The sequence below is a fragment of the Caenorhabditis elegans genome, chromosome II (genome assembly GCF_000002985.6).
Source record: "Caenorhabditis elegans chromosome II".
In the NCBI taxonomy this organism is placed as follows: Eukaryota; Metazoa; Nematoda; class Chromadorea; order Rhabditida; family Rhabditidae; genus Caenorhabditis; species Caenorhabditis elegans.
The window spans coordinates 10,248,223-10,270,163 of NC_003280.10; the positions used below are offsets into that span (position 1 = coordinate 10,248,223).

Consider the following 21,941-nt stretch of genomic DNA (forward strand, 5'->3'; position numbering starts at 1 on the left):
TGACTTCGGTGGATTGTCGTGAGCATTTAGAATACGGAAAGACTTCGTAATAATCATAATAATTCTTTAATATTTCCTTGACGCATTTCCTGGGTATTAATATCATTTCTCAGTCGTGATCGGCGGAACATCAGTATTCTGCGTATTCGCGACAATCGTTGTATCGTTTTCTTCGAGAAAAATAGCGTTTGGCACAGTGCCAGATCCCCTTTTCGTTGCTCCCCTTTTCGTATCTCCCCTTTCCGTATCTCCCCTTTTCGCAGATCCCCTTTTTGCAGATCCCCTTTTCGTTCTGCTCCCCTTTTCGTGGGGCCTCAGATGTGGCCTTTGAACGCTGGCGCACTTTACGATATCGAGAAATGCGTCAGAAAATGTCATTGGAGCATAATCTGCCTTAGCGATTTCTGTTTTTTTCCAACAATCTTAATTTAATTTTTTAAAGTTTATTTTTCAATGCAGAATGTGTTTCAAAAAATAGAAATTCGTGAATTATAACGACGGCAGGTCTTTTTTGACGGCAGGTCCTTTAAATTCAGGGAAAATGAGCCGGAAAATCTGTTTTGCATCATCTAATTTTACTGAAAAGGTTGCAACTCTGTTTTAATACTACGTTTTCTTCAAGGATTACACAAAGTCTCTCCGAATTTCATTCCTTTAAAGAAATTATTGTTTCATACTTTGGCATAAGTACATATATAAATCATTTCCTTTAATCAATATTCCTTAGAATATTTTTGCACCATCCCAAGCTTCAATCTATTCTTTCAGATGTCTTGGTTATTTGGTGTTCAAAAAAACGCTACTCCGCAGATTCCGGATGATTTTCAAGCAGGTGCTGCTCCTGGCGGTCCACAACAACCAGGTCAAGGCCAACGGCAAGAGGGAAACAGCAAAATGGCATATTCCTTCGACTCAACAGCTTTGGAGCGTGCCGCCAAGGCTGCTCGTGATCTAGAGAAATTTCCAAATGCCAAAGAAGCTCTTGAATTGTCGAGAATGCAAGAAGTTACACGCCAAAAAGAGGTCGAGAACGAGACCAAGAAGATCGAAGCTCAATTGGCCAATATGAAATCAGAGCACATTCGTGTTGCTGAAGAAGAACGGAGGAAGACTTTGGGAGAAGAGACTAAACATGCGCATTCGGTAATTTTTCCAAACATCTGAATACATAACAACTAAATAATTTCAGCGTGCTGAATATCAAGATCAATTGGCCAGAAAGAGAGCCGAAGAGGAGCTTGCCATGAAAGCTAGAATGCAGGAAGAAAGCCTCCGAAAACAAGAAGAGTCTGTCAAGAAGCAGGAACAACTTCGCAAGCAAACTATTGAGCATGAGTTAGCATTAAAACACAAATACGAGCTCGAGAAAATTGACGCAGAGACCAGAGCCAGGGCAAAGGCTGCTCGAGATAACAGAGATGTAAACTTAGAGCAAATGAAGCTTCACGAAGAAGAGAACCGAAAAACTGTCATTGAAAAAATTAAAACCAGTGGAGAACTTATCGGTTCTGGACTCAATCAATTTTTGAATGATAAAACGAAAATCGCTGCTGCAGTAGGAGGATTGACTGCTTTGGCTGTCGGCTGGTATACCGCTAAACGAGGAACTGGAGTCACCGCAAGATACATCGAATCTCGTCTCGGAAAACCAAGTCTTGTAAGAGAAACATCCAGAATCACTCCACTTGAAGTACTCAAACACCCAATTAAAAGTGTTCAAATGATGACTCGTCAGAAGAAGGATCCACTGAATGGAGTTGTATTACCACCTGCTTTGGAACGTCGTCTTCGTGATATTGCCATTACCACCTCAAACACAAAGAGAAATAATGGACTTTTCCGTAATGTAATGTTCTACGGACCACCAGGAACCGGAAAGACACTTTTCGCAAAGAGTTTGGCTCAACATTCCGGACTCGATTACGCAGTTCTCACTGGAGGAGATATTGCTCCACTTGGACGTGATGGAGTATCTGCAATTCATAAAGTATTCGACTGGGCTTCAAAAAGTCGCAAAGGGTTGATTGTTTTTATTGACGAAGCTGACGCTTTTTTGCAAAAGAGATCAAAGAATGGAATGTCTGAAGACACACGTGCAGCTCTCAACGCTTTCCTCTTCAGAACTGGAGAGCAGTCGAGAAAGTTCATGCTTGTCGTGGCTTCTAATCAGCCAGAGCAGTTCGATTGGGCAGTTAACGATCGGTAATCCTTTTTTTTAAATAAAAAACAGAATTTATTATTCTTTTCAGTTTCGATCAGCTTGTCGAATTCACACTGCCAGGAATGGAAGAACGTGAACGAATTCTTCTGCAATACTTCAACGAGCACATCGTCACTCCAGCAACTAGTGGATCTCGTTCTCAACGACTGAAACTCGATAACTTTGATTGGGTTGCTAAGTGTAATGAAGTTGCCAAAAAGACATCTGGAATGAGTGGAAGAGAATTGAGTAAACTTGTCATCGGATGGCAAGCTTCTGCATATGCATCTGAAACCGGAGTGCTCACCGAGGCTATCGTTGATCGTAATACTGCTGACGCAATGGTTCAACATGAACATAAGATGGAATGGCTTGAGAAGGAGCAATTGAAAGCTCGTAACCAAGAAGTCAAGTTCGGAACTACGTTGAAGAGAGAAACTGCTGTTTAATTTCAAAATATTCATTTCCTTGTTCATGATACTCTATTGTTTTCTATTTACGTTTTTTTGTTGTTTTTTCTTTTCTGAAATCTTCAAACTTCCGGTAATTTCGTAATTTCATTCTTAATCAGAAATTTTGCTGATAATATAATTTTTTTAGATAATTCAATTAGGCCCTTGTTTTTCTATTGTTTTTTTTCGTTTTCCCCTTATTTTCTAGGTCAGTCATTTTTATTTAGTTTTTGTGTAGTAATTTAAGTAGAGTGAAAGATTATTGTTTTTTTTTTGTTAATAAAGAAACTCTTCATTTTAATGTAATACTAACTAATAATCGCTTTTGTTGCACTTCAATTTTTCATATTTTGAAAGCTTCTGAAGAGAAAAAGCAAAAAAAATAATTTTCAGCCCAAATGTTCGATTAAAACGATCAAATGGATACTGAAACAAAAAACTTGCGGGAGGCCGGAGAGGTCTTTCTGTTTATGCACAGGTAAGAAGGAAAAAGCTGGCAATATATGGTTTTTTCAGAAAATAAGAAATCAATTGAAATTAAACGTTTATGAGCTTTTAGCCTAATATTTCCAGAAAAGCAACAATAAAAAGCTAGAAACCACAATTTTCAATATCAGAAATCCTGAAAAACAATAATTTCAGAATCTTCCGTGCATCCCGCAATCTTCGTGCACATTGGTACATTGATCATCTCGGAAAGGCCGTATCAATCGAAGAAGTTCCACAATGCTCATCATATAAACCATCAAAAGATCCAAAAGATGAGTACAGGCAAGAGATGACAGTCATCGGGATTGTACCAGCCGGAGGAGATGGTACAGAAGTCGTTGGAGACGAGCAATTCATTGTGACTGTCAGAACGAAATGCACATATATATCCAGATATTATCGAATTGTTTTTGTTCTTGATCTCAGTCCATCCGTTGTTATGGCGGTGAGTTGGTTTTGGCACGGCTGCGCTGCATTGTTCATCTGAAAATTCTACAAAATGAGCCTTGGTTTTTTGGTCCCAAAAACCAAAAAATCAATGTTTCGTCAAAATACCAAAAAAAAAAACAAATGAAAAACCTAACAAGTCCCAGCCCAGAGCAATTGTGCGAAATCACGTAATTTTTCAGGACGATGAATCCAACTGTTGCCTCGTTGATCGAATCATCCCAAGCCTTCGAAATGCTCTACGATCATCAGTAAAATCATTTGTCATACCCGGAACGAATCGAATTTTTCGTCCTCAAGTTCACACGTCCATCTGCTTGTTCACACCTTTTATGAAGTTTGAGGAGACTTTTGTACGTTCTTTTTTCCGCTTGCATCCGAATTCATAAATTATTTCAGACGTTATGCCAAGGAGTCTTCGTCACTGAATCAAATGTTGATATGGTAATTGAATCGGTTGAGATAAAGTTCGTCGACATCTACAAACGACTGTTCACCTTCTCCCGTCCGATTCTCGAAATGTGGGGAAAACTGAAACGTCGTCACAAGCACAATAAATTCGATTCACTTTGTGAGAGTGACTCGCAGAGTGAAGATTGCAGTCGAAAAGTACCATCAGCGGAAAATATTCACTTATCTGAATCTTCCGCAGCATCGACTTCACACAAAAATGATGGAGATGCAGACAGAGCAATGGATGGTGGGAATCTTATGTCAATACAACGTGGAATATGGTCTGCAACTGAACGTCATGAAGATCAGAAACAATTGTCATTTGCAAGTGATAAGAGTTATGTTGCACCGGATTGGTCGCTGATATTTATGCTTCGAATGGGTCTTTTACAGATTCAGATGCTCCCCGAAAATACTCAATCTAGTGAGTTATCAAGTCACAGGGCTGGGAACAAAAAAAATTAGATTTCCCAGAAATTGAAAAAAAAAAGTTTTTTCGATTTTCTGATATTCTGAAAAAAAAACAGATTTTACAGATAAGTGGAAAAACGAAAAAAAAATTCAATTTCACAAAAGAAAGGTTTTTAAAAAAATATTTTCGATTTTTCAAAAATTAGCTTCAAATTTTGGTTTTTTCTCAAATTATGAACAAAATTAGAATTAAAAAATCATATTTTATGATTCTTTTTTTTTTTTTGAATTACCGATATTCCGAAGAAAAATTGCGATTTTTCGAACAGCGGAAAAACTTTTTAAAAATTTCGATTTTACAAAAATTTGGACTTTTCTTTTGAAGATTTTCCAATTTTTGAAAATCGAGAAAAAAATCAAATCACAAAAATGGGTAAAAATATAGTTGTTTCGATTTTCCGATATTCCAAAGAAAAAAAAAGTGTCTTTCCATATTTAAAAAAATTGAACTTTAAAAAATTTGACTGAAAATTTATTCTAAAAATTGTAAAATTGAAAATTTGAGCTTTTTTTTCATTATACAACGAAAACTTAATTTCAGATCTGGTGATAATCTCTGATTCAGTCTGCGGTATGCCTGACGAAGAAGCTTTGCAAAATGTTCTCACCCAACTCCGCAGTTACACAGTTGCATTTTCGTTCATTCAATTACAAAAGAAAGCTTGTACAGAACCTGTATTCGGACATGTTGGATCATCATCTCTCTTTTATTTCATGACAATGGCAACATTTGGAACATATCTTCCACGTCAAATGCCACAACCACCAAAAGATCCATTAATTCTGAGTAGAACACAAGAGGGTCAATTAGTGATAAAACGAACTGTTGAACATGATGATATAATTGATGAGAGCAAAGAGAATATTAATCAATTTCATCGAGCATTAATTTGTTGGTCATTTCAAAATGGTTTGAATGACAATGATTATTTATTGGATACGTTTGCACAGATTAACAGCGATTTTTTGGAGCTCCAACAGAGTCATGTGGACCGACATCGAAGATTTGTTGCAGACTATCAGGCGACATTGAATCGTATGATGTATGTGAGATTGAGAGAAGGATTCACATTGAAATCTAGTAAGTTATTTATTTTTGTGAATATATTTATATTTCAAAACAGGGGTGAAAACTTCCGCAAATCGGCAAATTGTCGGAATTGAGATTTCCGGCAATTTGTGGTTTTGCACATCTTTTTGGAATGTTATTTCTCTTGAAAAAAAAATTTCCAAAAAGGCACAGGTTTAAGTGTATCCGTCTTATAAAAGAATCCCTCCAAAAACTTCCGCAAATTGATGGTCGGCAAATCGGCAATTTGCTGAAAATCCAAATTTCCGCCAAATCGGCAAACCGCCAATTTTCCAAAAATCAAAATTTCCGGCAAACCGTCAATTTGCCGAAAATCAAATTTAAAAAAAAACGTTTCAAAAAAATTAAAATTTATACTAAAATTTTCCATAATTTTAGCTGTATTCGTGAAGAACAATACCCAAGTAATCCTGACCCTCCGACTCGCTTTTCGACCACTTGTATTCATTGATTACATCATTACTTCGGCATGGCCAGTCAACAAGAATGTACATCAAGCAGTGAATGTGGAGTTGGTACTAGAAGGACCATATAATGAGTTGAAAGATCTTCTAACAGAAAGCAATTATCTCAATCCAATCCGAATGAATCTTATAAAATCTGTAATTGATGGAATCATCGACGCGGATCGTCTTCTTCTGCATATTCATTCATTTGATACAAAAATCGCATATTTCACTATACCACCCGGTGTCACCAAGGAGTATGCTTTATTTCAACAAGGAGATCGTTCACGACAAATTTTGCCGCAACTTTGTATAGTGTAAGTATTTTTGAAAATCGTTAATTTTCCGTTTTTTTCTATTAAAAAATGTATTTAACTTCTGAAAAACACCATAAAAATCATAATTTTCAGTTTTATTCCTGAAAAATACAAAACATCGAATTTTCAAAAACAAAAACCTGAAAACCTTTTTTTTCTGATTCTTAAAATAATACTTTTTTCTCTGAAAACACTTTTTTTTTTGAAAAATACCAAAAAATCTTAAAACATAACTTTTTATTATTTTTAACAACAAAAAGCCGAAAAACCGATTTTTTTAGAAATAAAACCGAACATTTTTCTCTGGTTTTTTATTTTCTGAAACTTTCTGAAAACCGGTTAAAAAATCGAAATGTAGTTTTTTTTTGTTGCAAAATACAAAAAAATTCAAAATTTCGAACAAAAATTAAGTCAAGATTTTTAGTTTTTTTTTGACAATACCGATTTTTTTTTCAATTTTCTTGGAAAAATTCCAGCAAAAAATTCCAGCATTACATTTTTAGAAAAATAAATTGAAAACAAAAATTCTAAATTCTTATAAATCTTCTAAAATTATCATGTTTTCAGCAAACCAGACGGTGTTAAAACTCGCGGATTCGTCAATTTTTGGAAGAAAATGCTCGAAGTTGACGATAGCAATTGGCAGAAATGGGTGCACACTCAAACGGAAAGAAGTCTGCTCAACCTGATCCACGTTCCATTTGAAATGTTTACAACCGAAAGAATTCTGAAATTTGACTGTCGTTATCCACTGAATGCTGTTCTTTATTCAATTAAAGTGCGTGCAACATTCTGTCTTGTTGAAAATCAAACATATGTTACACTGGTCTACGCTACACAAAATTCCAAAAAACCATCGTATTTCTTCATTCGAAAAGTGATTTGTAATGGTCCTGTGGCAATTATCAAGACAGCATTTCTCGGTGGAGTCACTTCAATAGAGAGAAGACGTGCTGTTGAAGCACAGAGACAACGATTGATAAATGTTACTTATGGAACTATTCTTGATGAGGCTGATTTAAAAAAAGAAGCGAGAAGATATCGATATGAAGCGAATGCTGCAAAGTTTTATATGGACCCAACCAAGATTTTTGACAAAAAGTCAGATCCAGCATGTACAGTGTTTCGGTGAGATTTTAGGATTAAAAAAGTTAATTTTTTAGCGATTTTTTTTTCGAAAAATTAAAATTTAAAAAAAAAACAAATTTTTTGTCGACAAATTCGGCAAATCAGCAAATTGCCAGAAATTTTCAATTCCGGCAATTTGCCGTTTTGCGGATTTGCTGGAAATGTTAATTTTCGGAAATTTTTCGATTGCTAATTTGCCGGAAATTTTTATTTTCGGCAAATTGTCGGTTTGCCGATTTGCCGGAAATTTGATTATCGACAAATTGCCGGTTTGCCGGAAATTTTGATTTTTGGCAAATTGCCGATTTACCGATTTGCCGGAAATTTCAATTCTTGCCATTTGCCGATAGGATGCGAACAATTTTGCTGATTAAAATTGAAATTTCCAAAAAAAATGTGCAAAACCACAATTTGCCGAAAATTTTCGCCAGTTGCCGTTTTTCTGGCAAATCGGAAATTTGCCGATTTTTTGCCGGAAAAAAATCGTCTGCCGCCCACCTGGTCCATATTCCGTCTTTAATAACTTAAATGTTTAATTCAAAAAATTTTCAGGCGTCCTCTGGAACGAATGGTTGTCCGTTACACTCACGTGCCCGCTGATCTCACAACAATCGTTCGAGCCGAAGAAAAAACCGATGATCCTGATGAAATTATGCTGTTAACACTTCATAATACACTTGCAAAAAGTCTGGCGTGTCGTCGTAGTGTCATTCTTCTCAACACCTTTCAACCAGGCGGTGCATTCATTGTTCGACTTCTCGCAGATTTCTGTCAAAATGTGCTCATGCACAAGAGAATGCATCAGGAGGGATTCCGACCGGCGTGGACTCAGAATAATGCTGTCTCGTTGCTCCGACAAATTTATGATTCATCCGGAGCATCACTGGAGCAGTTTATCATGTTTCCAGCGATTACGATTCAACCTAATATTATGAATAATCCGATTCTGAGAAGAAAATCAAAACATGAAATCGTCAAAAAGGATAAATTCGAAGATGATGATGATGAGATTTCCAAAAATGCGATACCATCGAGATCCGCTGTTGAGACTCTTGCAATTGTTTGTGAGATGTGGAATGAGCCTGAAGGAGGAAATCCAGATGATCAACTGGCGAATATGAGTGCGGTTAGTGACCTTTAGATGATAAAATTAGTGTATTAACTATCCGAACAATTCCTCTTTAGAATCTGAAAATTTAAAAATCGAAATTTTCAGGTTTTCCGAATGCTATAAAAGTTCTGGAAATACCAATTTTTTTTGCCCCAAAAAATTTCAATTATAATTTTTATTTGTTGGATTTTTTAACACCCAAAAGCAAAAAATTTACGTTTTTTTTTCTATAATTTTCCCAATAATTCAAAATTTGTGTACAAACAATTTTCAGGAACAACGACTCAACGAAGATCTTCGATTCATCTCAGTCCTCTTCACTCTCGACAAAATCCTCCGTCACAGTGGACAATGTAATGAAGTATTCCCGAGTGATGATAATTCCAAAGGTCTCTGTCAACCAGGAACTCCTGGAAGAATGTTTCCATATGAGGATAGCTGTAGATGTACTGATATCTATGAATTGACGGGTTTACCGAAGAAAACACCACCTTCCGATAATGACATGTTGACCTATAAAAAACTTCGCCCGAAGAGCAAACGAAGAACTGAGAAGCTCAAAAATGATGATGATCTGGAGAAGGAATGGGTACAGGAACAGAGAAGATGGATGGATGTTCCGAAGGAACCAACTCCTGGAATTTTTCCGATTCGATATATTCGAAAAAGGATAGAAGGTGATGACGAGGTTCTTGGTGAACTCGATGAGCCATATCCATATATTACTGAAGAAACAGTCAACACAACAATTTCTCCAGTGCCTACAGTAACCGATATTCACGCAGAAGCAGTTTCGAAGTTTGTGACAGTCTACGACAATTTGTTCAATATGACCAACTTAGTATATCATGCTCAAAGGAAATATCTACCACTTCCACATTTTGTTCTGGGACGAAATGATTCGGACATTCCACTTTGCAACAAACGTCAATTAAATGCACTTCATTGGCAACTCAGCAGGATTGCAGATCTTACATGGATTATTGATGACACGGAACATGATATTATTTGGGCAGATCTGGTGAAAACAGTGCCTGAGAAGGAAAGGCCTCCTCAAACAAAGCTAAGAGTCTACGTGAAAGCTTTAACTGCTCGAATGGCTGCGTTGATGTTTGCACCAGTCACTGATGCGTTTGATGTCAAATCTGAAATAATTCCAATGTTCCTTATGACTATTCATGAAACTCAAATTGCTCATTGTTACGCTCAAAATGCGTTCGATGGGAATGGAATCGTCAATGTTCCGATGTCAGATGTACCCGAGCGATGGGATTCTGGAGCAAGATTTGGATGGACTCCGAACAATCGAAATGTATTTCCAGAGGAAGCAACGACGTTTCCATCATTCTGCCGACATTTTGAAGAGGAGATTCTTCCACGTATTCGAATGAGAGCAATGTATGAAGCTGCACGTGAAGAAATTCCACTCAATGAAGAAAGTTTAATGGATATGTCCGGAGAGGTTGATTGTTTGGAATTCGAAATGTCGGAAATTCCAACTGCCTTGAGAAAAGTGTGTCAACATCTTGGAGGAGAACATCCACCACCGAAGGATACAATTTGCTGTGAAGGTTCCAATATTGCGTACATGTTCAGTAAAATGCTCTCAAAGAATTTCAAAAAAGTCGAAGGAACACAAAACATATTCTACCTGAATCCCGAATCTATGATTGAGCAGAAGACAAAGAAATCCAAGAAAAAACAAGGAAGGTCGAGCCGAACTCGAGGAAATAGTGGAATGATGTATGTAGATGGTACAGAATCAATTACATCTCTATCGGAAGCTGGAGACGAAAGATCGTTAGAAGGTGAACATAGTGGTGAATTTCTGGACGATGAGGAGAAAACAATAACTGACAACAGTTCTTCTGCCAGCTCTGAGGATTCCGATTCGGATGAATCTTCATCAACCGGATCGTCTTCCAGCTCAGACGATCCTAGACCAGGATCCCCGCCAAGTAGCGATTATTCCGATACGGAGAGCAGAACTAGAGCGGATAGTGCAACGCTAGGAGAGATTTACGAGGAATATACCGGAAATAATCAGCCAATGTTCATTCAGTTCAACTGTTCGGTGAATTTTGACGGAAGAAAAAAGACCGACACGTTTCCTATCAATTTTCTACCAACATGCATTCACGAGCTTCTCCCATTTATTGTTGGTGCCCCAACAGATCCTGAAGAGATTAAAAATGTGGAAATTGTCATGGAGCTATTGGTGTTGACGACTCAAAACTTGAGACCAACTATGGATGCAAATGAAATTAGTACAAGATTGTTGGGAATGGCTAAGAGTCGAGTCAGGAATCCATATGAATTTGAGAGGCATCGAAGAGAAAGTTACAAACGAGAAGAAGAAGAAGAAGATGAAGATCCCATATCTACAAGTGATGATGATGATGATGAGGATAAAGAAAAAAAGGATACTCTGTTCGATCTTCCACCTCAAGAACGAAAAGTTATGACAGATTTGGTGCGAAATGTTGGAGTTGTGCTGGAACTCGAGAAGATTCTTCTAGAATCTAGAGTCGAGAAAGTGGATAAGAAGCTTCTGGATAACGTGAAAAGTTATATTGACAATGCGTGTACTACATCTGGAAAAGTTGGACACGCTGAAACAAGAAGAAAGCCATTCATACTTGTCGATAACTCGAGGCAGAAAATAAGAAAATTCATGGATTTGTTGGATAATCGAGAGTGTGGATATTTGAAGATAGTACGGCTAGAGGATACAAATATGCTGTATTGTAGACGTATTAATAATCAAGAAATCTATGAATCCAGGAAAGCCAGCGAAGAAGATCCGGAAGATCTACAAGCTCCCAGGAACATTGGCCCATTGTCAGTTGCAGATTTCTGGATAATAATTTCAGTCGACTATAAGGATCATCAGATTAGTGTGCATTTCTGTCAACGATACGAGCACCAACACACTGCTATGCTTGATCAAATGTGGGCCGGGATTCGACAAGAACTTCGAGTTCTCAATCAAGAAAGTCTTTTGGAAATGATGTATATTCAACGGAACGTTGACAAGCTTCTTGTGCCAGAGCATCGAAAAATTTCACAGTTTGACGAGAATGACAAGCATCAGAGTCCACCGATCGTTACACCGCTGAGATTAGCCGGAAAACGGGGACGAAAGCCCACGGAAATTGTTCCACAGGATCTCTACTTCTACTTTGCCGAAGGATATTTTGCGTGCCCATTGCAGAGAGAGTTGTGGTGAGATTGTATACAAATTCTCAGTAAAAATCGAAATAATTATTGAAATTTTCTGAATAGAATTTGACTTTAATTTGAAAATCGAAAAATTAAATAATCATAAAACCGAACACAGGACTATACATTTTACAAATATTTATGATCGGATGTGCGCCTTTCAAGAGTACTGTAGCTTCAAACTATCAATCATCGATTACTTATAATAACAATAATAATATTTAAACGATATAATTTTAACCAAAAAATAATCAAATTCATGGAAAATTGCAAAAACCAATATTTAATCACAATAAATTTTTCTTGTGGGTCTGCTAAATATTTATTTATTTAAATTTTATTTTGAATTTAAATTTATTTTAATATTTAGCAGACCTAAGTTGTGATTAAATTTTGGTTTTTAACAATTTTTCACCGTTTTTAGTATTTTTCGTTAAAAATGCATTCATTTATTAAAAAAAAACTAAAATAAAAAAAATTTAATTCAACAATTAAACAAATTGTTAGAGAAACTGAAAAATCGATGAAAATTACAGCCTCATTTTTGGTAAAATATCGCGAAATTTCACGTCCGGACAATATTAAAAAATATTTCTTTAGAAAATGCCTGGAAATTGTTTAAAAATACCTCAAAAATTGAACGAAACAAAAATAAATTTAAACTTTTTCAGGATCGCGGTACCAGAACGAATTCGAAATCAAGGTCAGCTGCTTCACAGAAACCCTCTACACATTGCCTTCGAGAAAATAAAAACTCCACTTTTGAATTACGCCGTTCATAATCGAGCAAACACTTTTGTTTACAAGTGATTTTTTTAAACATAATCAAGTTTAATCTACATCTTAAATTTCCAGAGATGTTGATCGAAACCAAATTTTCTACTTCCAACTCCATATGGATCGTGATTCTTATGAACTGGCAGTGAAGGGTACAAGGACAAAGTTGCGAAGAAAACAAATGGAAACTGTTGAGCAAATGTTAGAGACGAAGATTTGTTTGACAATATTTGGAATCACAGAACCTCATACATCAATTATCGAAACTATTTGGAAATCTCTTCATGAGAAGTTAGATGAACAATTGTTAGTGGAGATTATGCGTGGATATTCTCAAAATCAAGAACAACCTCTATCGATGAATGAAATTTCATTTCTTCAACCACCGGAGCCAGGCCCCCAGATTCGAAAATTTTTCTCAATTCCATTCATCTTTGAAGAATACCTTTCTGCTCTTCTCTTCTACATCGGACAACATATTGAGGCGATCAATAGTATTTCACCTGCAAAAGTGAAAGAGCAAGGAATATTTTATAATGGAGAGGCATTTAACAGGACACCCGTTGCAGCAACTTGGCCTGCCAGAAGAAAAAGTTTTAGAAAAATATCGGATCTTGAAGGAGATACTGGAATTACGATGGGTGTAGAAGCTAAAGAAGGGAATATTATTCGTGCTTTTTCAATTGATGAATGCCCTGATTCTCTGGAACCATTGAATTCCAGTCTGATCTTCCGATCACATCCTCCAATCGCTGGAATGCTTCCTCAAGACTATTTACTTTCTTCTTTCTATGTCTATCATATACTCCCTGCAAGAGGTGTAGTTGATACTGGAATGGCTTTAATCGAATTCCGAATCACAAAACCTGATGGTCAACTAATCTCGAGATTCGATCAACCGAGTATGAATGAGCAGAGTCATTTGCTGTTGGTTCCTAATGTTCCAGATGATAAGTCAACTGTCTACAGAGATATTATCAAATCACATGTTCATAATGCTCCGAAACCGGAAAAATCATTGTGTGGATTCGTAGAAATGATCGTGTGGACGAAAGGAGATGTCGTTGAATCAGCATTTGAAAAGATGATGCATGAATTGATTGAGATGAGCATGATTGATGTTATCACTGAGTTTGGATATCTTAATACAACTATTGTCGAAGAGGGAATGTTCACTGGTACCGTCTCGTTCACAAATCGAAATTCGGATGTATTCCTACCTGGCCAAGATTCAACAACATCAGAGCCAGCGAAACATCTGACGAAACAAAGCTCGGCGAGCAGTGTTACCGCTTCGGTGGATACTAGGCATCATCATTCAGCAGCTACAAGTCATTCGGGAGAGATAAGAAGAAGTTTGGTGGTAAGTTTCGAACTCAATATTTTCTTTTCTAAAAAATAGAAATTTGCAGAGGAAAAATGGGGGCTGAAACTCAAGTTTATAGCCTAAATTTTCTGAAAAAAAAAGTTTTTAAACATTCGAGTATCATATAAACTGAAGAAAAGCTGAAATTTTCTGAAAAAAAGAGGCCAACATTTAAAACTGCCACCTAAACTTTTTCTGAAGTCAAAGTTTCTTCCAAAACTTCTAAAAAGCTGGAAAAATCACTTTTGAACTAATTGGCTATGCAAAATTGGAAAAACTCGACTCCAGTTTTCCTAAAAATGTTGAACAATTACTCCTACAGTACCCCTACAGTACCATTTTATAGTATTATTAAAGTTGCAATACAGTGCTCCTACAGTACCCCCCACACTATCACTACAGTATCCCTTTATAATATTATGAGAGTAGCATTACATCACTCCTGTAATATCCCTACAGTAAAAATACAGTACCCACGTAGTACCTTTCCTACAGTACTCCTCCACCCCTAACAATCATCCTTTCAAAAGTTCATAACCAATTTTTTCCAAAACTACAGTACCCCTACAGTACCACTACAGTAACTCGACACCTTTTTCAACAACAGAAAAAATATTTCAAAGTCCAAACTACATAGAGTCGGAAAACTACCATCTACAGTACTTTTAGTAAATCTTTAACTAGCTTCAGCACGGACCTGGCAGCCTCGATATAGGCATCAATCCTCCACCTCCACCTCCACCTTCACATGTTCACACAAAACCATCTGCAACTGCAAGGATGTCATCAATTGCAAAAGACATTGAACAATCACTGACACAGAATGATATCAGGTAAGTGTTGTTTAACAGATTATATCTAACCTTCGCCAGATCAAAACGTTTCAGCCTCCGACGTCAAGACTATATGAATCGGAAAAATGCGTATAGTATAATTAAATGGTTGGACTATGTGGAATCGAAACAAGGAGAGACGAATAGTGTGGTGAAGCAGAGAATACGGTTTGAATTTCAACATGCAAGTCTTCCGGCACTATTTGAAATACGTAATCGATTGGAAGTCAGTCTCGGTGGACTCCATGAATCAGATATTCGAGAACGAGTTTATCTTTGTGGACTTCGGAAACCAATGGAAAATGAAAATGGAATATCACTTCGAGAATCAAATCTATCGATATTTGGAACACATCCCCATGATGGTCGTTTTGAAGTTCTAACGACTGATCCATTTCACGCAATGACTGATGATTTTGGAGTCGATGAATCACAAAATCAAGAAGAATACATTTTGGTCAGTTGTATTCGAAATATTTTCGATGGATTCGGAGAGAATATGATTCGAACAACGTCGCAGGTGGATGAGATGAAGCAAATGTTCAGAAATCATTTACGTGAGTTGAGATTTCTTGTACAAAAATTAAATTTCAAGATCCTTTAAAGACGAAGTAGCGTCGATTGGGATTTTATTTTGAAATTTTTAATTAAAAAAAAATCCCACAATACCACAAAATATAAACTAATTATCGAAAAATTGTAAATCGAAAAATCAAAGAAAAAATTCGGAAATTAACCATAAAATTCGATGTTTTGTCTAATTTTGTTTATTGATGAAAAACACAGGAAAAATTTAAAAAAAAAAGCCAAAAATCCAAAAACAAAAATTTATATATATTTTTCAAAAAATCAAAAAAAATTCGAAATATCGAAAGAGTGAAAATCGAAAAACAAAACTTTTCGTTTTTCGATTTGTAAAAAAATTGATAATTCAAATAAGGAGATTAGATTGAAAATTCGCCAAAATCAACTTTTTTTTTAAAAGTTAGTGTAAGTGTCAACATTTTCAGAAACTTTAATTTTTTCAGACGGAAAATACAGCCCACTTGTGCAATCTCATATGTATGCTCCTCGTCAGCGAATAATGATGGCTTATTTAAAAGGAGATTTCATGACAATCTACTTCTACAATTACCACTACAGTATACACAAAGAAGCCGTCGACTGTACCAACAAAATCGTCGGTTTCCACAATGCAAAGTCCCGATTGCTTCGAGAAATTGGTCTACACAAGATGGGTATCACTCATTTATCGCCTTTCCATACCGAACCAAATAACGAATATGACTATGAAGTTCTAATTTGGACGGATCCAATGACACTAATCTCCAAAGAATTCCCAATGGATCATAAGACACCACCACAGTTTATGAGAGAACCACAATGCTCGAATATCTTCTTCAGAATGTATCGACAACCAGATCTTCAGGAAATTATGGGAAGATCAAAGACGTTGTTCAAAAGTGATTGTGTAAAAACAATGCATTATGAGCAGCTTCTTCGATGGCGATCCGGTTTGAAAACTAAGTTGGATTTCATTCAAAAAGTGACAAAAGCACATATGGAAATGATTAAAAAAGAGGTTTTGATAAATGAATGTGATCTACTTTTATTCCTACGTCCACCAAAAGTTGCAAAGAAACTTGGGCCCCCTCCAACTCACACTTCATCAACATCTTCAGTGAGGCATCGACATTTTGATGATGATCATCATACGGAAGATAACTATTCGTTGACTGAGCGAACATCGAAAAGAGCTTCGATATTTGGAGAATCTATAAAATCACAAGCAATCGCTGAATCCGAGATTTTCAAGGGAAAAGGAGAGTTTTTGAAGAAAACTGATTTGAAGTTGGGATTGGCGTCGACAAAGTTTCACGAGATTAGAACTCCGTTTTTCCTTCGTTCAGAATGGAATAAGGATGCTCCGAGAAGAGCCGGAAAGCTTTTTGATGAAGTTGTAAGAGAAAGTGATATTCGATCGATATTGGAAGAGCCGCTGAAAGAATTTGTCGAAATTTACGAAGTTCAAAAGGCGAAAATGACGAAACAGTTGATGAAGCGGAAATATTCGGAGAAAAATGTGGAAATTCAAATTTCGGATATAATAATAAAAAATGAGGAGAGAAAACGAGGAGAAGAGATGATTAAGATTAAAGATGAAGAGGAATGGTCTGAAGATGATAGTGATATAGATGATGATGATGGATTAAGTATTGAAGATTGTGGACAATCATCAAGAAGTACATCAGAATCCAAGACAGCCGTTGTTGGAGATGAGAATTTCCAGAGAACGGTATGTTCGATTTTTTTTCAAGATTTTCTGGAAAAATTATTCAGTTTCGCGTTCAGAAAAAACCAAAAAAAAGTGTAATTTTTTCCCGATTTCTCGAAAAATAGTTTAAATTTTTAACCATTTTTCTACTTTTTAGAAGAAAATTATATGTTTATTTTACAGTACGGAAGAGTTCGACGCTCATGGAAACTCAATCCACCGGTATCTCCGATGCCATTAGACTCCCGACATAACTCTCAGTCATCTGTGATGCCAATGATAAAACCATCGGAATCTGGTCCAATCGAGAAAATGTTCAGTTTTACATTGAATGCTGCCAGTAAACTTTCGCGACGATTGAGTAGAAGGCAACCGGAGAAGTAAGTTTTTGAAATAAATCTAAATAAAAAATATTGGGAAAATAATAATTTTTCAGAGAACCTTCAATAGAAAAAGCAGAGGAAGCATTAAGTGACTTAGCACAATCAATAAATGGAGATTCAACTGATCTTGATGAGGCGAACATGGAGCCTGCAATTTCACCGATTATGTTCAAGCACGCTGAAGAATTTGCTCGATATTTTACTCGAAAATATGGTTTCATTCAATTCCGAGTTGAAAATCGAAATCGACGATCAAAAGCTCTCAATCGATATACCACGACAAGCAATATGTTCTCTGATCTACCGTACCTCGTGTTCTACAAAGCTTATGATGGAGGTGTCATTTTTGCGGATTTGAAATATGAAATTCCTGAATTTGTTGTATCGTTTTATATGTACGAAAGAGCAAAAATGTCGTCTGCTGATTACTATATGGTTGATCGAATGGAAGCGTTGTATTGGAAAGAATCGAAAGAATTGCATACGGCAGCAAATCAATTGAAAGTAGGATTTTTTGCCAAATTATTGAAAATTTGTCGATTTTGTTGAAAATCAAAGATTTAAATTATTGAAAATTCGAGATTTTTCGGTTTTTCCAGATAAAATTATTTAAAAAAATTATAAATTATAATTAAAGAATCTATTGATTTTGATGATAACAATAATAAATTTTCTTTAAAATATTCGACCGAAAATTATTGAGATTTAGATTTTTTCAGAGAAAATCAAAAAAAAAGGAAAATAAATATTTTTGTAAATCGAAAAATTGAAAAATTGAGAAAATCATGAAAGAAATACTAAATTATCAAATATCTGTTGATTTTCGCTGTTTTTTTTTAGAATCGAAAAATTGAAAAAAAAATTGAGAAAAAAAAACGAAAATTGTAACAATTTTCGATTTTCCAAAACCACCTTAAAATAGTTAATTCCTACAAAAAATAAGACGACTAACGATTTGAACTAGTTACAGGACAGTGTCTGCTTCATGACCTTCAACTTTGACTACCATCTTCGAGCAGTTGCCACGTTTCTCGAAGCAAAAGCTAATAAGAGAAAATGCTTATTTGGAGCCTCAATGAACGTTTTTCATCTGATTGAACGACTCTTGGATTATTATCAATACGATCTTATTTTGTCAAAGAATCTTGTAGCGATTAGTAAGTTTTCATTAAAAATTCTGTAGAAAACAATGTTCCCTTTTAAGAATATCTGTACTTGACACGTGAGCACAACGATATAATATTGACGAGAATGGAGGAAGAAGAGGATTTAATGCTTATGAAAATGGAGGTTGTTTTATTTTATTTTTTACTATTTTAATATGTAATAACCTTTTTTGCAGAATGATCCAGTGATTGATCAGAGATATGCTGGAAATCCGATTGAAGACGCTATTTTTAAAATCACAGAAGGCCATCTCTATAAATCGGTACATTTTTTAAAACTTTTTTATTATAAAAATTGAAATTGACATGTAAATGCGCTCCACGCCAATTGAAATGGCTCCGCCCTCAAACCATGGGTCTCGTTAGGTATTTGGCGGTAAAACCGTAAATTCAAATTTCTTTAATTGGTAGATTTTCAAGAATTTGTCTTTTTTTTTAATGTTTGCCGTTTTACTGATTTTTAAGTCGAAATTATATTTCAAAAAGTCAATTTCGGTATTAAAAAAAGACGGAAAATTCTTGAAAGTTCCCAACGTTTTTTTTTTCTTGAAAGTTTTTTTTTCTTCTTGAAAGTTCCCAACGAGACCCAACGTTCTGGGGCGGCGCTTTTTCATTTGTCTATGGAGCGAGCTTGCATCTCTGTTTCAAAAGACCCCATAATATATAAGTTTTCTATTTAATTTCAAATAATTTTTCAGAAGCATCCTGTAACGACGATCGAAATGACAGGAATTCTGAGTCCCCAAATGAGTAGCCCATCTTCCGTAAAACAATGCTCACGAGTTGTGCCATCAATCAAAATACGGGTTCACATGGACGACGTTGGCGGCGGCGGCATCGGATGTGATGACGATCGACTCTACTGGCCGCCGACTCAAGATCGCGAATTTATCGAGGATTTCGAGGGAAAACAACGACGTCGTCTGCTGGAGAACATGTCGAAATACGGGACCGAACACGTTCCAACACCATGGGAAGATAGCTGTGTTCGACGAACTGTCAGGGAAATGATGTCACAACGAACAAGTACATTCTAGGCACGAGATTGTCTATTTTATATATATTTTTTTTGAATATTCATATGGTTGTTTGTATTCAACAAATTTGAATTATGACCATCGTATTTAGTACAATTTACCATTTTGTTTTGTATAATTCTACAGTTCCAATTTTTCAAAATTTACATTCCAAAATTCTACTTTTTTGCCATTTTTCCGTATTTGTATAATCATTTTTTATATCATTTCTCTCTCTCTCTCTTTCTCTGCCTATAAGAACTTTGTGATAACCTTTTATTCGTTCTATTCATCAATAAACATGACTTATTAATCCCTTCCAGTTCTCAATGAAATCGTTTCCACAGAAGTCGTACCAGTATCCTTGGGTGGAAGCCGAACGGTTTTTGTGGATTTTCCCTCGGAGAGCATCGTCTTGTCAGTATGTATATCATCATCCACAGCGGTTTTCAGAGCATCACCGCGTCGAATTGTTGGTTCCATTGCAATATCAATAGAATTGGTTTCAGTCGAATGAGTCGGGTTCACATAAACAATTGGAGTAATTTTAAATGGATGAATCTTTGGTTGAAGTACATTTACACGACTAGCACTGTCAACTTCTTGAATTGAGAAGTCAATTTCTTCGTCAGTGTATGTCAAGCCACCACGCTGAAGTAATTCAGTTTTATTATGGGGACGCAGAAAATTGTATTAGGTGCAAGCACGCTCCACGGCGAAATGAAAATGCTCCGCTTCCAAAATATACACGTGGTGTTAGGCTGTCCCATTGCGGTTTGATATACAAAAAATGCGGGAAGTTTTCATACAGAAACATGTGACGTCAGCACGTTCTTAACCATGCGAAATCAGTTGAAAGCTCTGCGTCTCAACTCCCGCATTTTTTGTAGATTTACGTAGATCAAAAGCAGAAATGGGACACTCTGACACCAAATGAATATATGGGTCTCGTTAGATATTTGACGGGAATTCCCGTAAATTCAGACATTTTGCAATTCGGTTCAAAGCATTATTCGTCATTCTTGTTGCGTTAATTATTTCTATGTCGTGAAGTTGAAATACCAAACGAGACCCAACGGTTATGGGCGGAGCGTTTGCATTTGACTATGGAGCGATATTGCATCTAGATTTCAAAAGAAAAAACAACAAAAAAAAATTCTGCGTTTCTATAATATGTTGGGTCAATTTCAAACTCACTGGCTGAATAACAATATAACATGAAACGACAACTCCAAAGAATATCATTGGCATTACTGACACCACTAGAACCCACGAGATTGACATATTTTCAGCCTCAAGCTTCTCCTTCTCTTCTCCCAATTTTCTGTATTGCCATGAAGCAGGTGGTAGGAAAATAGTTGGATTCCAATATGGAATGAGTTGAGAGTATGTAGATGTCTGATTATTCAGTTTCAACATGAATTCGATAGTTTTTTGAATTTTCGAAACCACCGAACGACGATGGAATTCAAATTGAACACCGACATGACCGCCTGGATTACGGAATGATAATTCCATTCTTCGAACCGAGTCGTTTTTTGTCCCATCTACGAACATTTTTATCTGAAAAATAAAAATATTGACACTAATTTTTTAAGGTTTTCTTACATTCAAAATATTCGGAATTGGACCATAAACTGATGGCGTACAGTTTTGAGCACTTTGCCCTTCACTGATCACTACCATAAGCTGCTTGACTTTAATGTTCACTGTAGCCATACTATAGCAAATTGTTTCATTGTCAGCTCCTCTTGTCTCTACCGTATAGGCTCCGACTATTTTAAAGTTCTTCTTCAGCCAACAATCCACGTCATCAAGCGCTGACGTCATTCGAATGTCATTTGAGTTGTGCTCACGAAGCACGACGATTTCAGGGATGTTGGTGATGGTGGAGAGGTTGGATAGGCCAAGTGGAACATCGTGACAGAGCTGGAAATATTTGGAGTTTTGCGTTTTAATATGGTAGATTCAGTTTTTATATTTCAAAGCTTAAACACTTTGGAAAAAGAAACGTGGTACTTATTTTCCGATCAATTCGAAAATAACCGAGTTATAAGCTGAGAAAATAAGAAAATACGGTTCATTTTTTGTCAAGTTTAACTCACCGAAATGTTTGACGAGGATTGAACGGAAGTTACATGAATCAACAATTTGATTAGAAACAGTATCAGTAAATGCATCGCTTTTGGAAGATGTTTGAAATTCGGAAATAATTGGAATAATTCTTAATTGACGATAAAGAAAAAAATGGTTTAAAAATTCAATTTCACGGTTTTTTAAGTTAAAAATAAAAACAAAA

The 21,941-nt window shown here is 36.0% G+C and overlaps 3 protein-coding genes across 4 annotated transcripts; 2 read left to right on the plus strand and 1 right to left on the minus strand.

Moving 5' to 3' along the window:
* Positions 1 to 768: 768 nt before the first annotated feature.
* Positions 769 to 2,942, plus strand: atad-3 (ATPase family AAA domain-containing protein 3; the record flags this gene model as incomplete). The annotated part of the gene is made up of 3 exons (NM_063809.10): positions 769 to 1,143; positions 1,190 to 2,202; positions 2,250 to 2,942. The coding sequence occupies 3 exons, from the start codon at positions 769 to 771 to the stop codon at positions 2,647 to 2,649; spliced, it is 1,788 nt and encodes a 595-aa protein (NP_496210.2). The 3' UTR covers positions 2,650 to 2,942.
* Positions 2,943 to 3,043: 101 nt separating this feature from the next.
* F54B3.1 (Protein SZT2) lies at positions 3,044 to 19,991 on the plus strand. 2 transcript variants are annotated; one of them, NM_001129142.5, is made up of 20 exons: positions 3,044 to 3,130; positions 3,295 to 3,586; positions 3,771 to 3,941; positions 3,988 to 4,465; positions 5,054 to 5,593; positions 5,981 to 6,365; positions 6,933 to 7,493; positions 8,046 to 8,619; positions 8,879 to 11,829; positions 12,498 to 12,632; positions 12,682 to 13,966; positions 14,660 to 14,802; positions 14,857 to 15,359; positions 15,831 to 17,098; positions 17,261 to 17,457; positions 17,514 to 17,964; positions 18,431 to 18,617; positions 18,665 to 18,750; positions 18,803 to 18,889; positions 19,325 to 19,991. In NM_001129142.5, the coding sequence occupies exons 1-20, from the start codon at positions 3,072 to 3,074 to the stop codon at positions 19,661 to 19,663; spliced, it is 10,692 nt and encodes a 3,563-aa protein (NP_001122614.2). In that variant the 5' UTR covers positions 3,044 to 3,071; the 3' UTR covers positions 19,664 to 19,991. The 2 variants fall into 2 exon arrangements, with proteins under 2 accessions (NP_001122614.2, NP_496211.2); NM_063810.5 differs by having other exon boundaries at positions 18,425 to 18,617; positions 19,325 to 19,985.
* F54B3.2 (uncharacterized protein) lies at positions 19,909 to 21,930 on the minus strand. The gene is made up of 4 exons (NM_063811.4): positions 21,748 to 21,930; positions 21,251 to 21,571; positions 20,840 to 21,205; positions 19,909 to 20,293 (listed from the first exon to the last, which is right to left on the minus strand). Exons 1-4 carry the CDS (start codon positions 21,820 to 21,822, stop codon positions 19,952 to 19,954), a joined length of 1,104 nt encoding a protein of 367 aa, NP_496212.2. The 5' UTR covers positions 21,823 to 21,930; the 3' UTR covers positions 19,909 to 19,951.
* Positions 21,931 to 21,941: the final 11 nt, after the last annotated feature.

Bases quoted from the DNA above. Each gene is read 5' to 3' on its own strand.
- F54B3.1 (NM_063810.5), top strand. From the start codon at position 3,072: ATGGATACTGAAACAAAAAACTTGCGGGAGGCCGGAGAGGTCTTTCTG. The intron at 3,131-3,294 runs GTAAGAAGGAAA...CAATAATTTCAG, and splicing joins GTCTTTCTGTTTATGCACAG to AATCTTCCGTGCATCCCGCA. The intron at 8,620-8,878 runs GTTAGTGACCTT...AACAATTTTCAG, and splicing joins AACTGGCGAATATGAGTGCG to GAACAACGACTCAACGAAGA.
- F54B3.2 (NM_063811.4), bottom strand. From the start codon at position 21,822: ATGCATTTACTGATACTGTTTCTAATCAAATTGTTGATTCATGTAACT. The intron at 21,572-21,747 runs GTGAGTTAAACT...AAATATTTCCAG, and splicing joins AATCCTCGTCAAACATTTCG to CTCTGTCACGATGTTCCACT. The intron at 21,206-21,250 runs GTAAGAAAACCT...TTTATTTTTCAG, and splicing joins CAATTCCGAATATTTTGAAT to ATAAAAATGTTCGTAGATGG.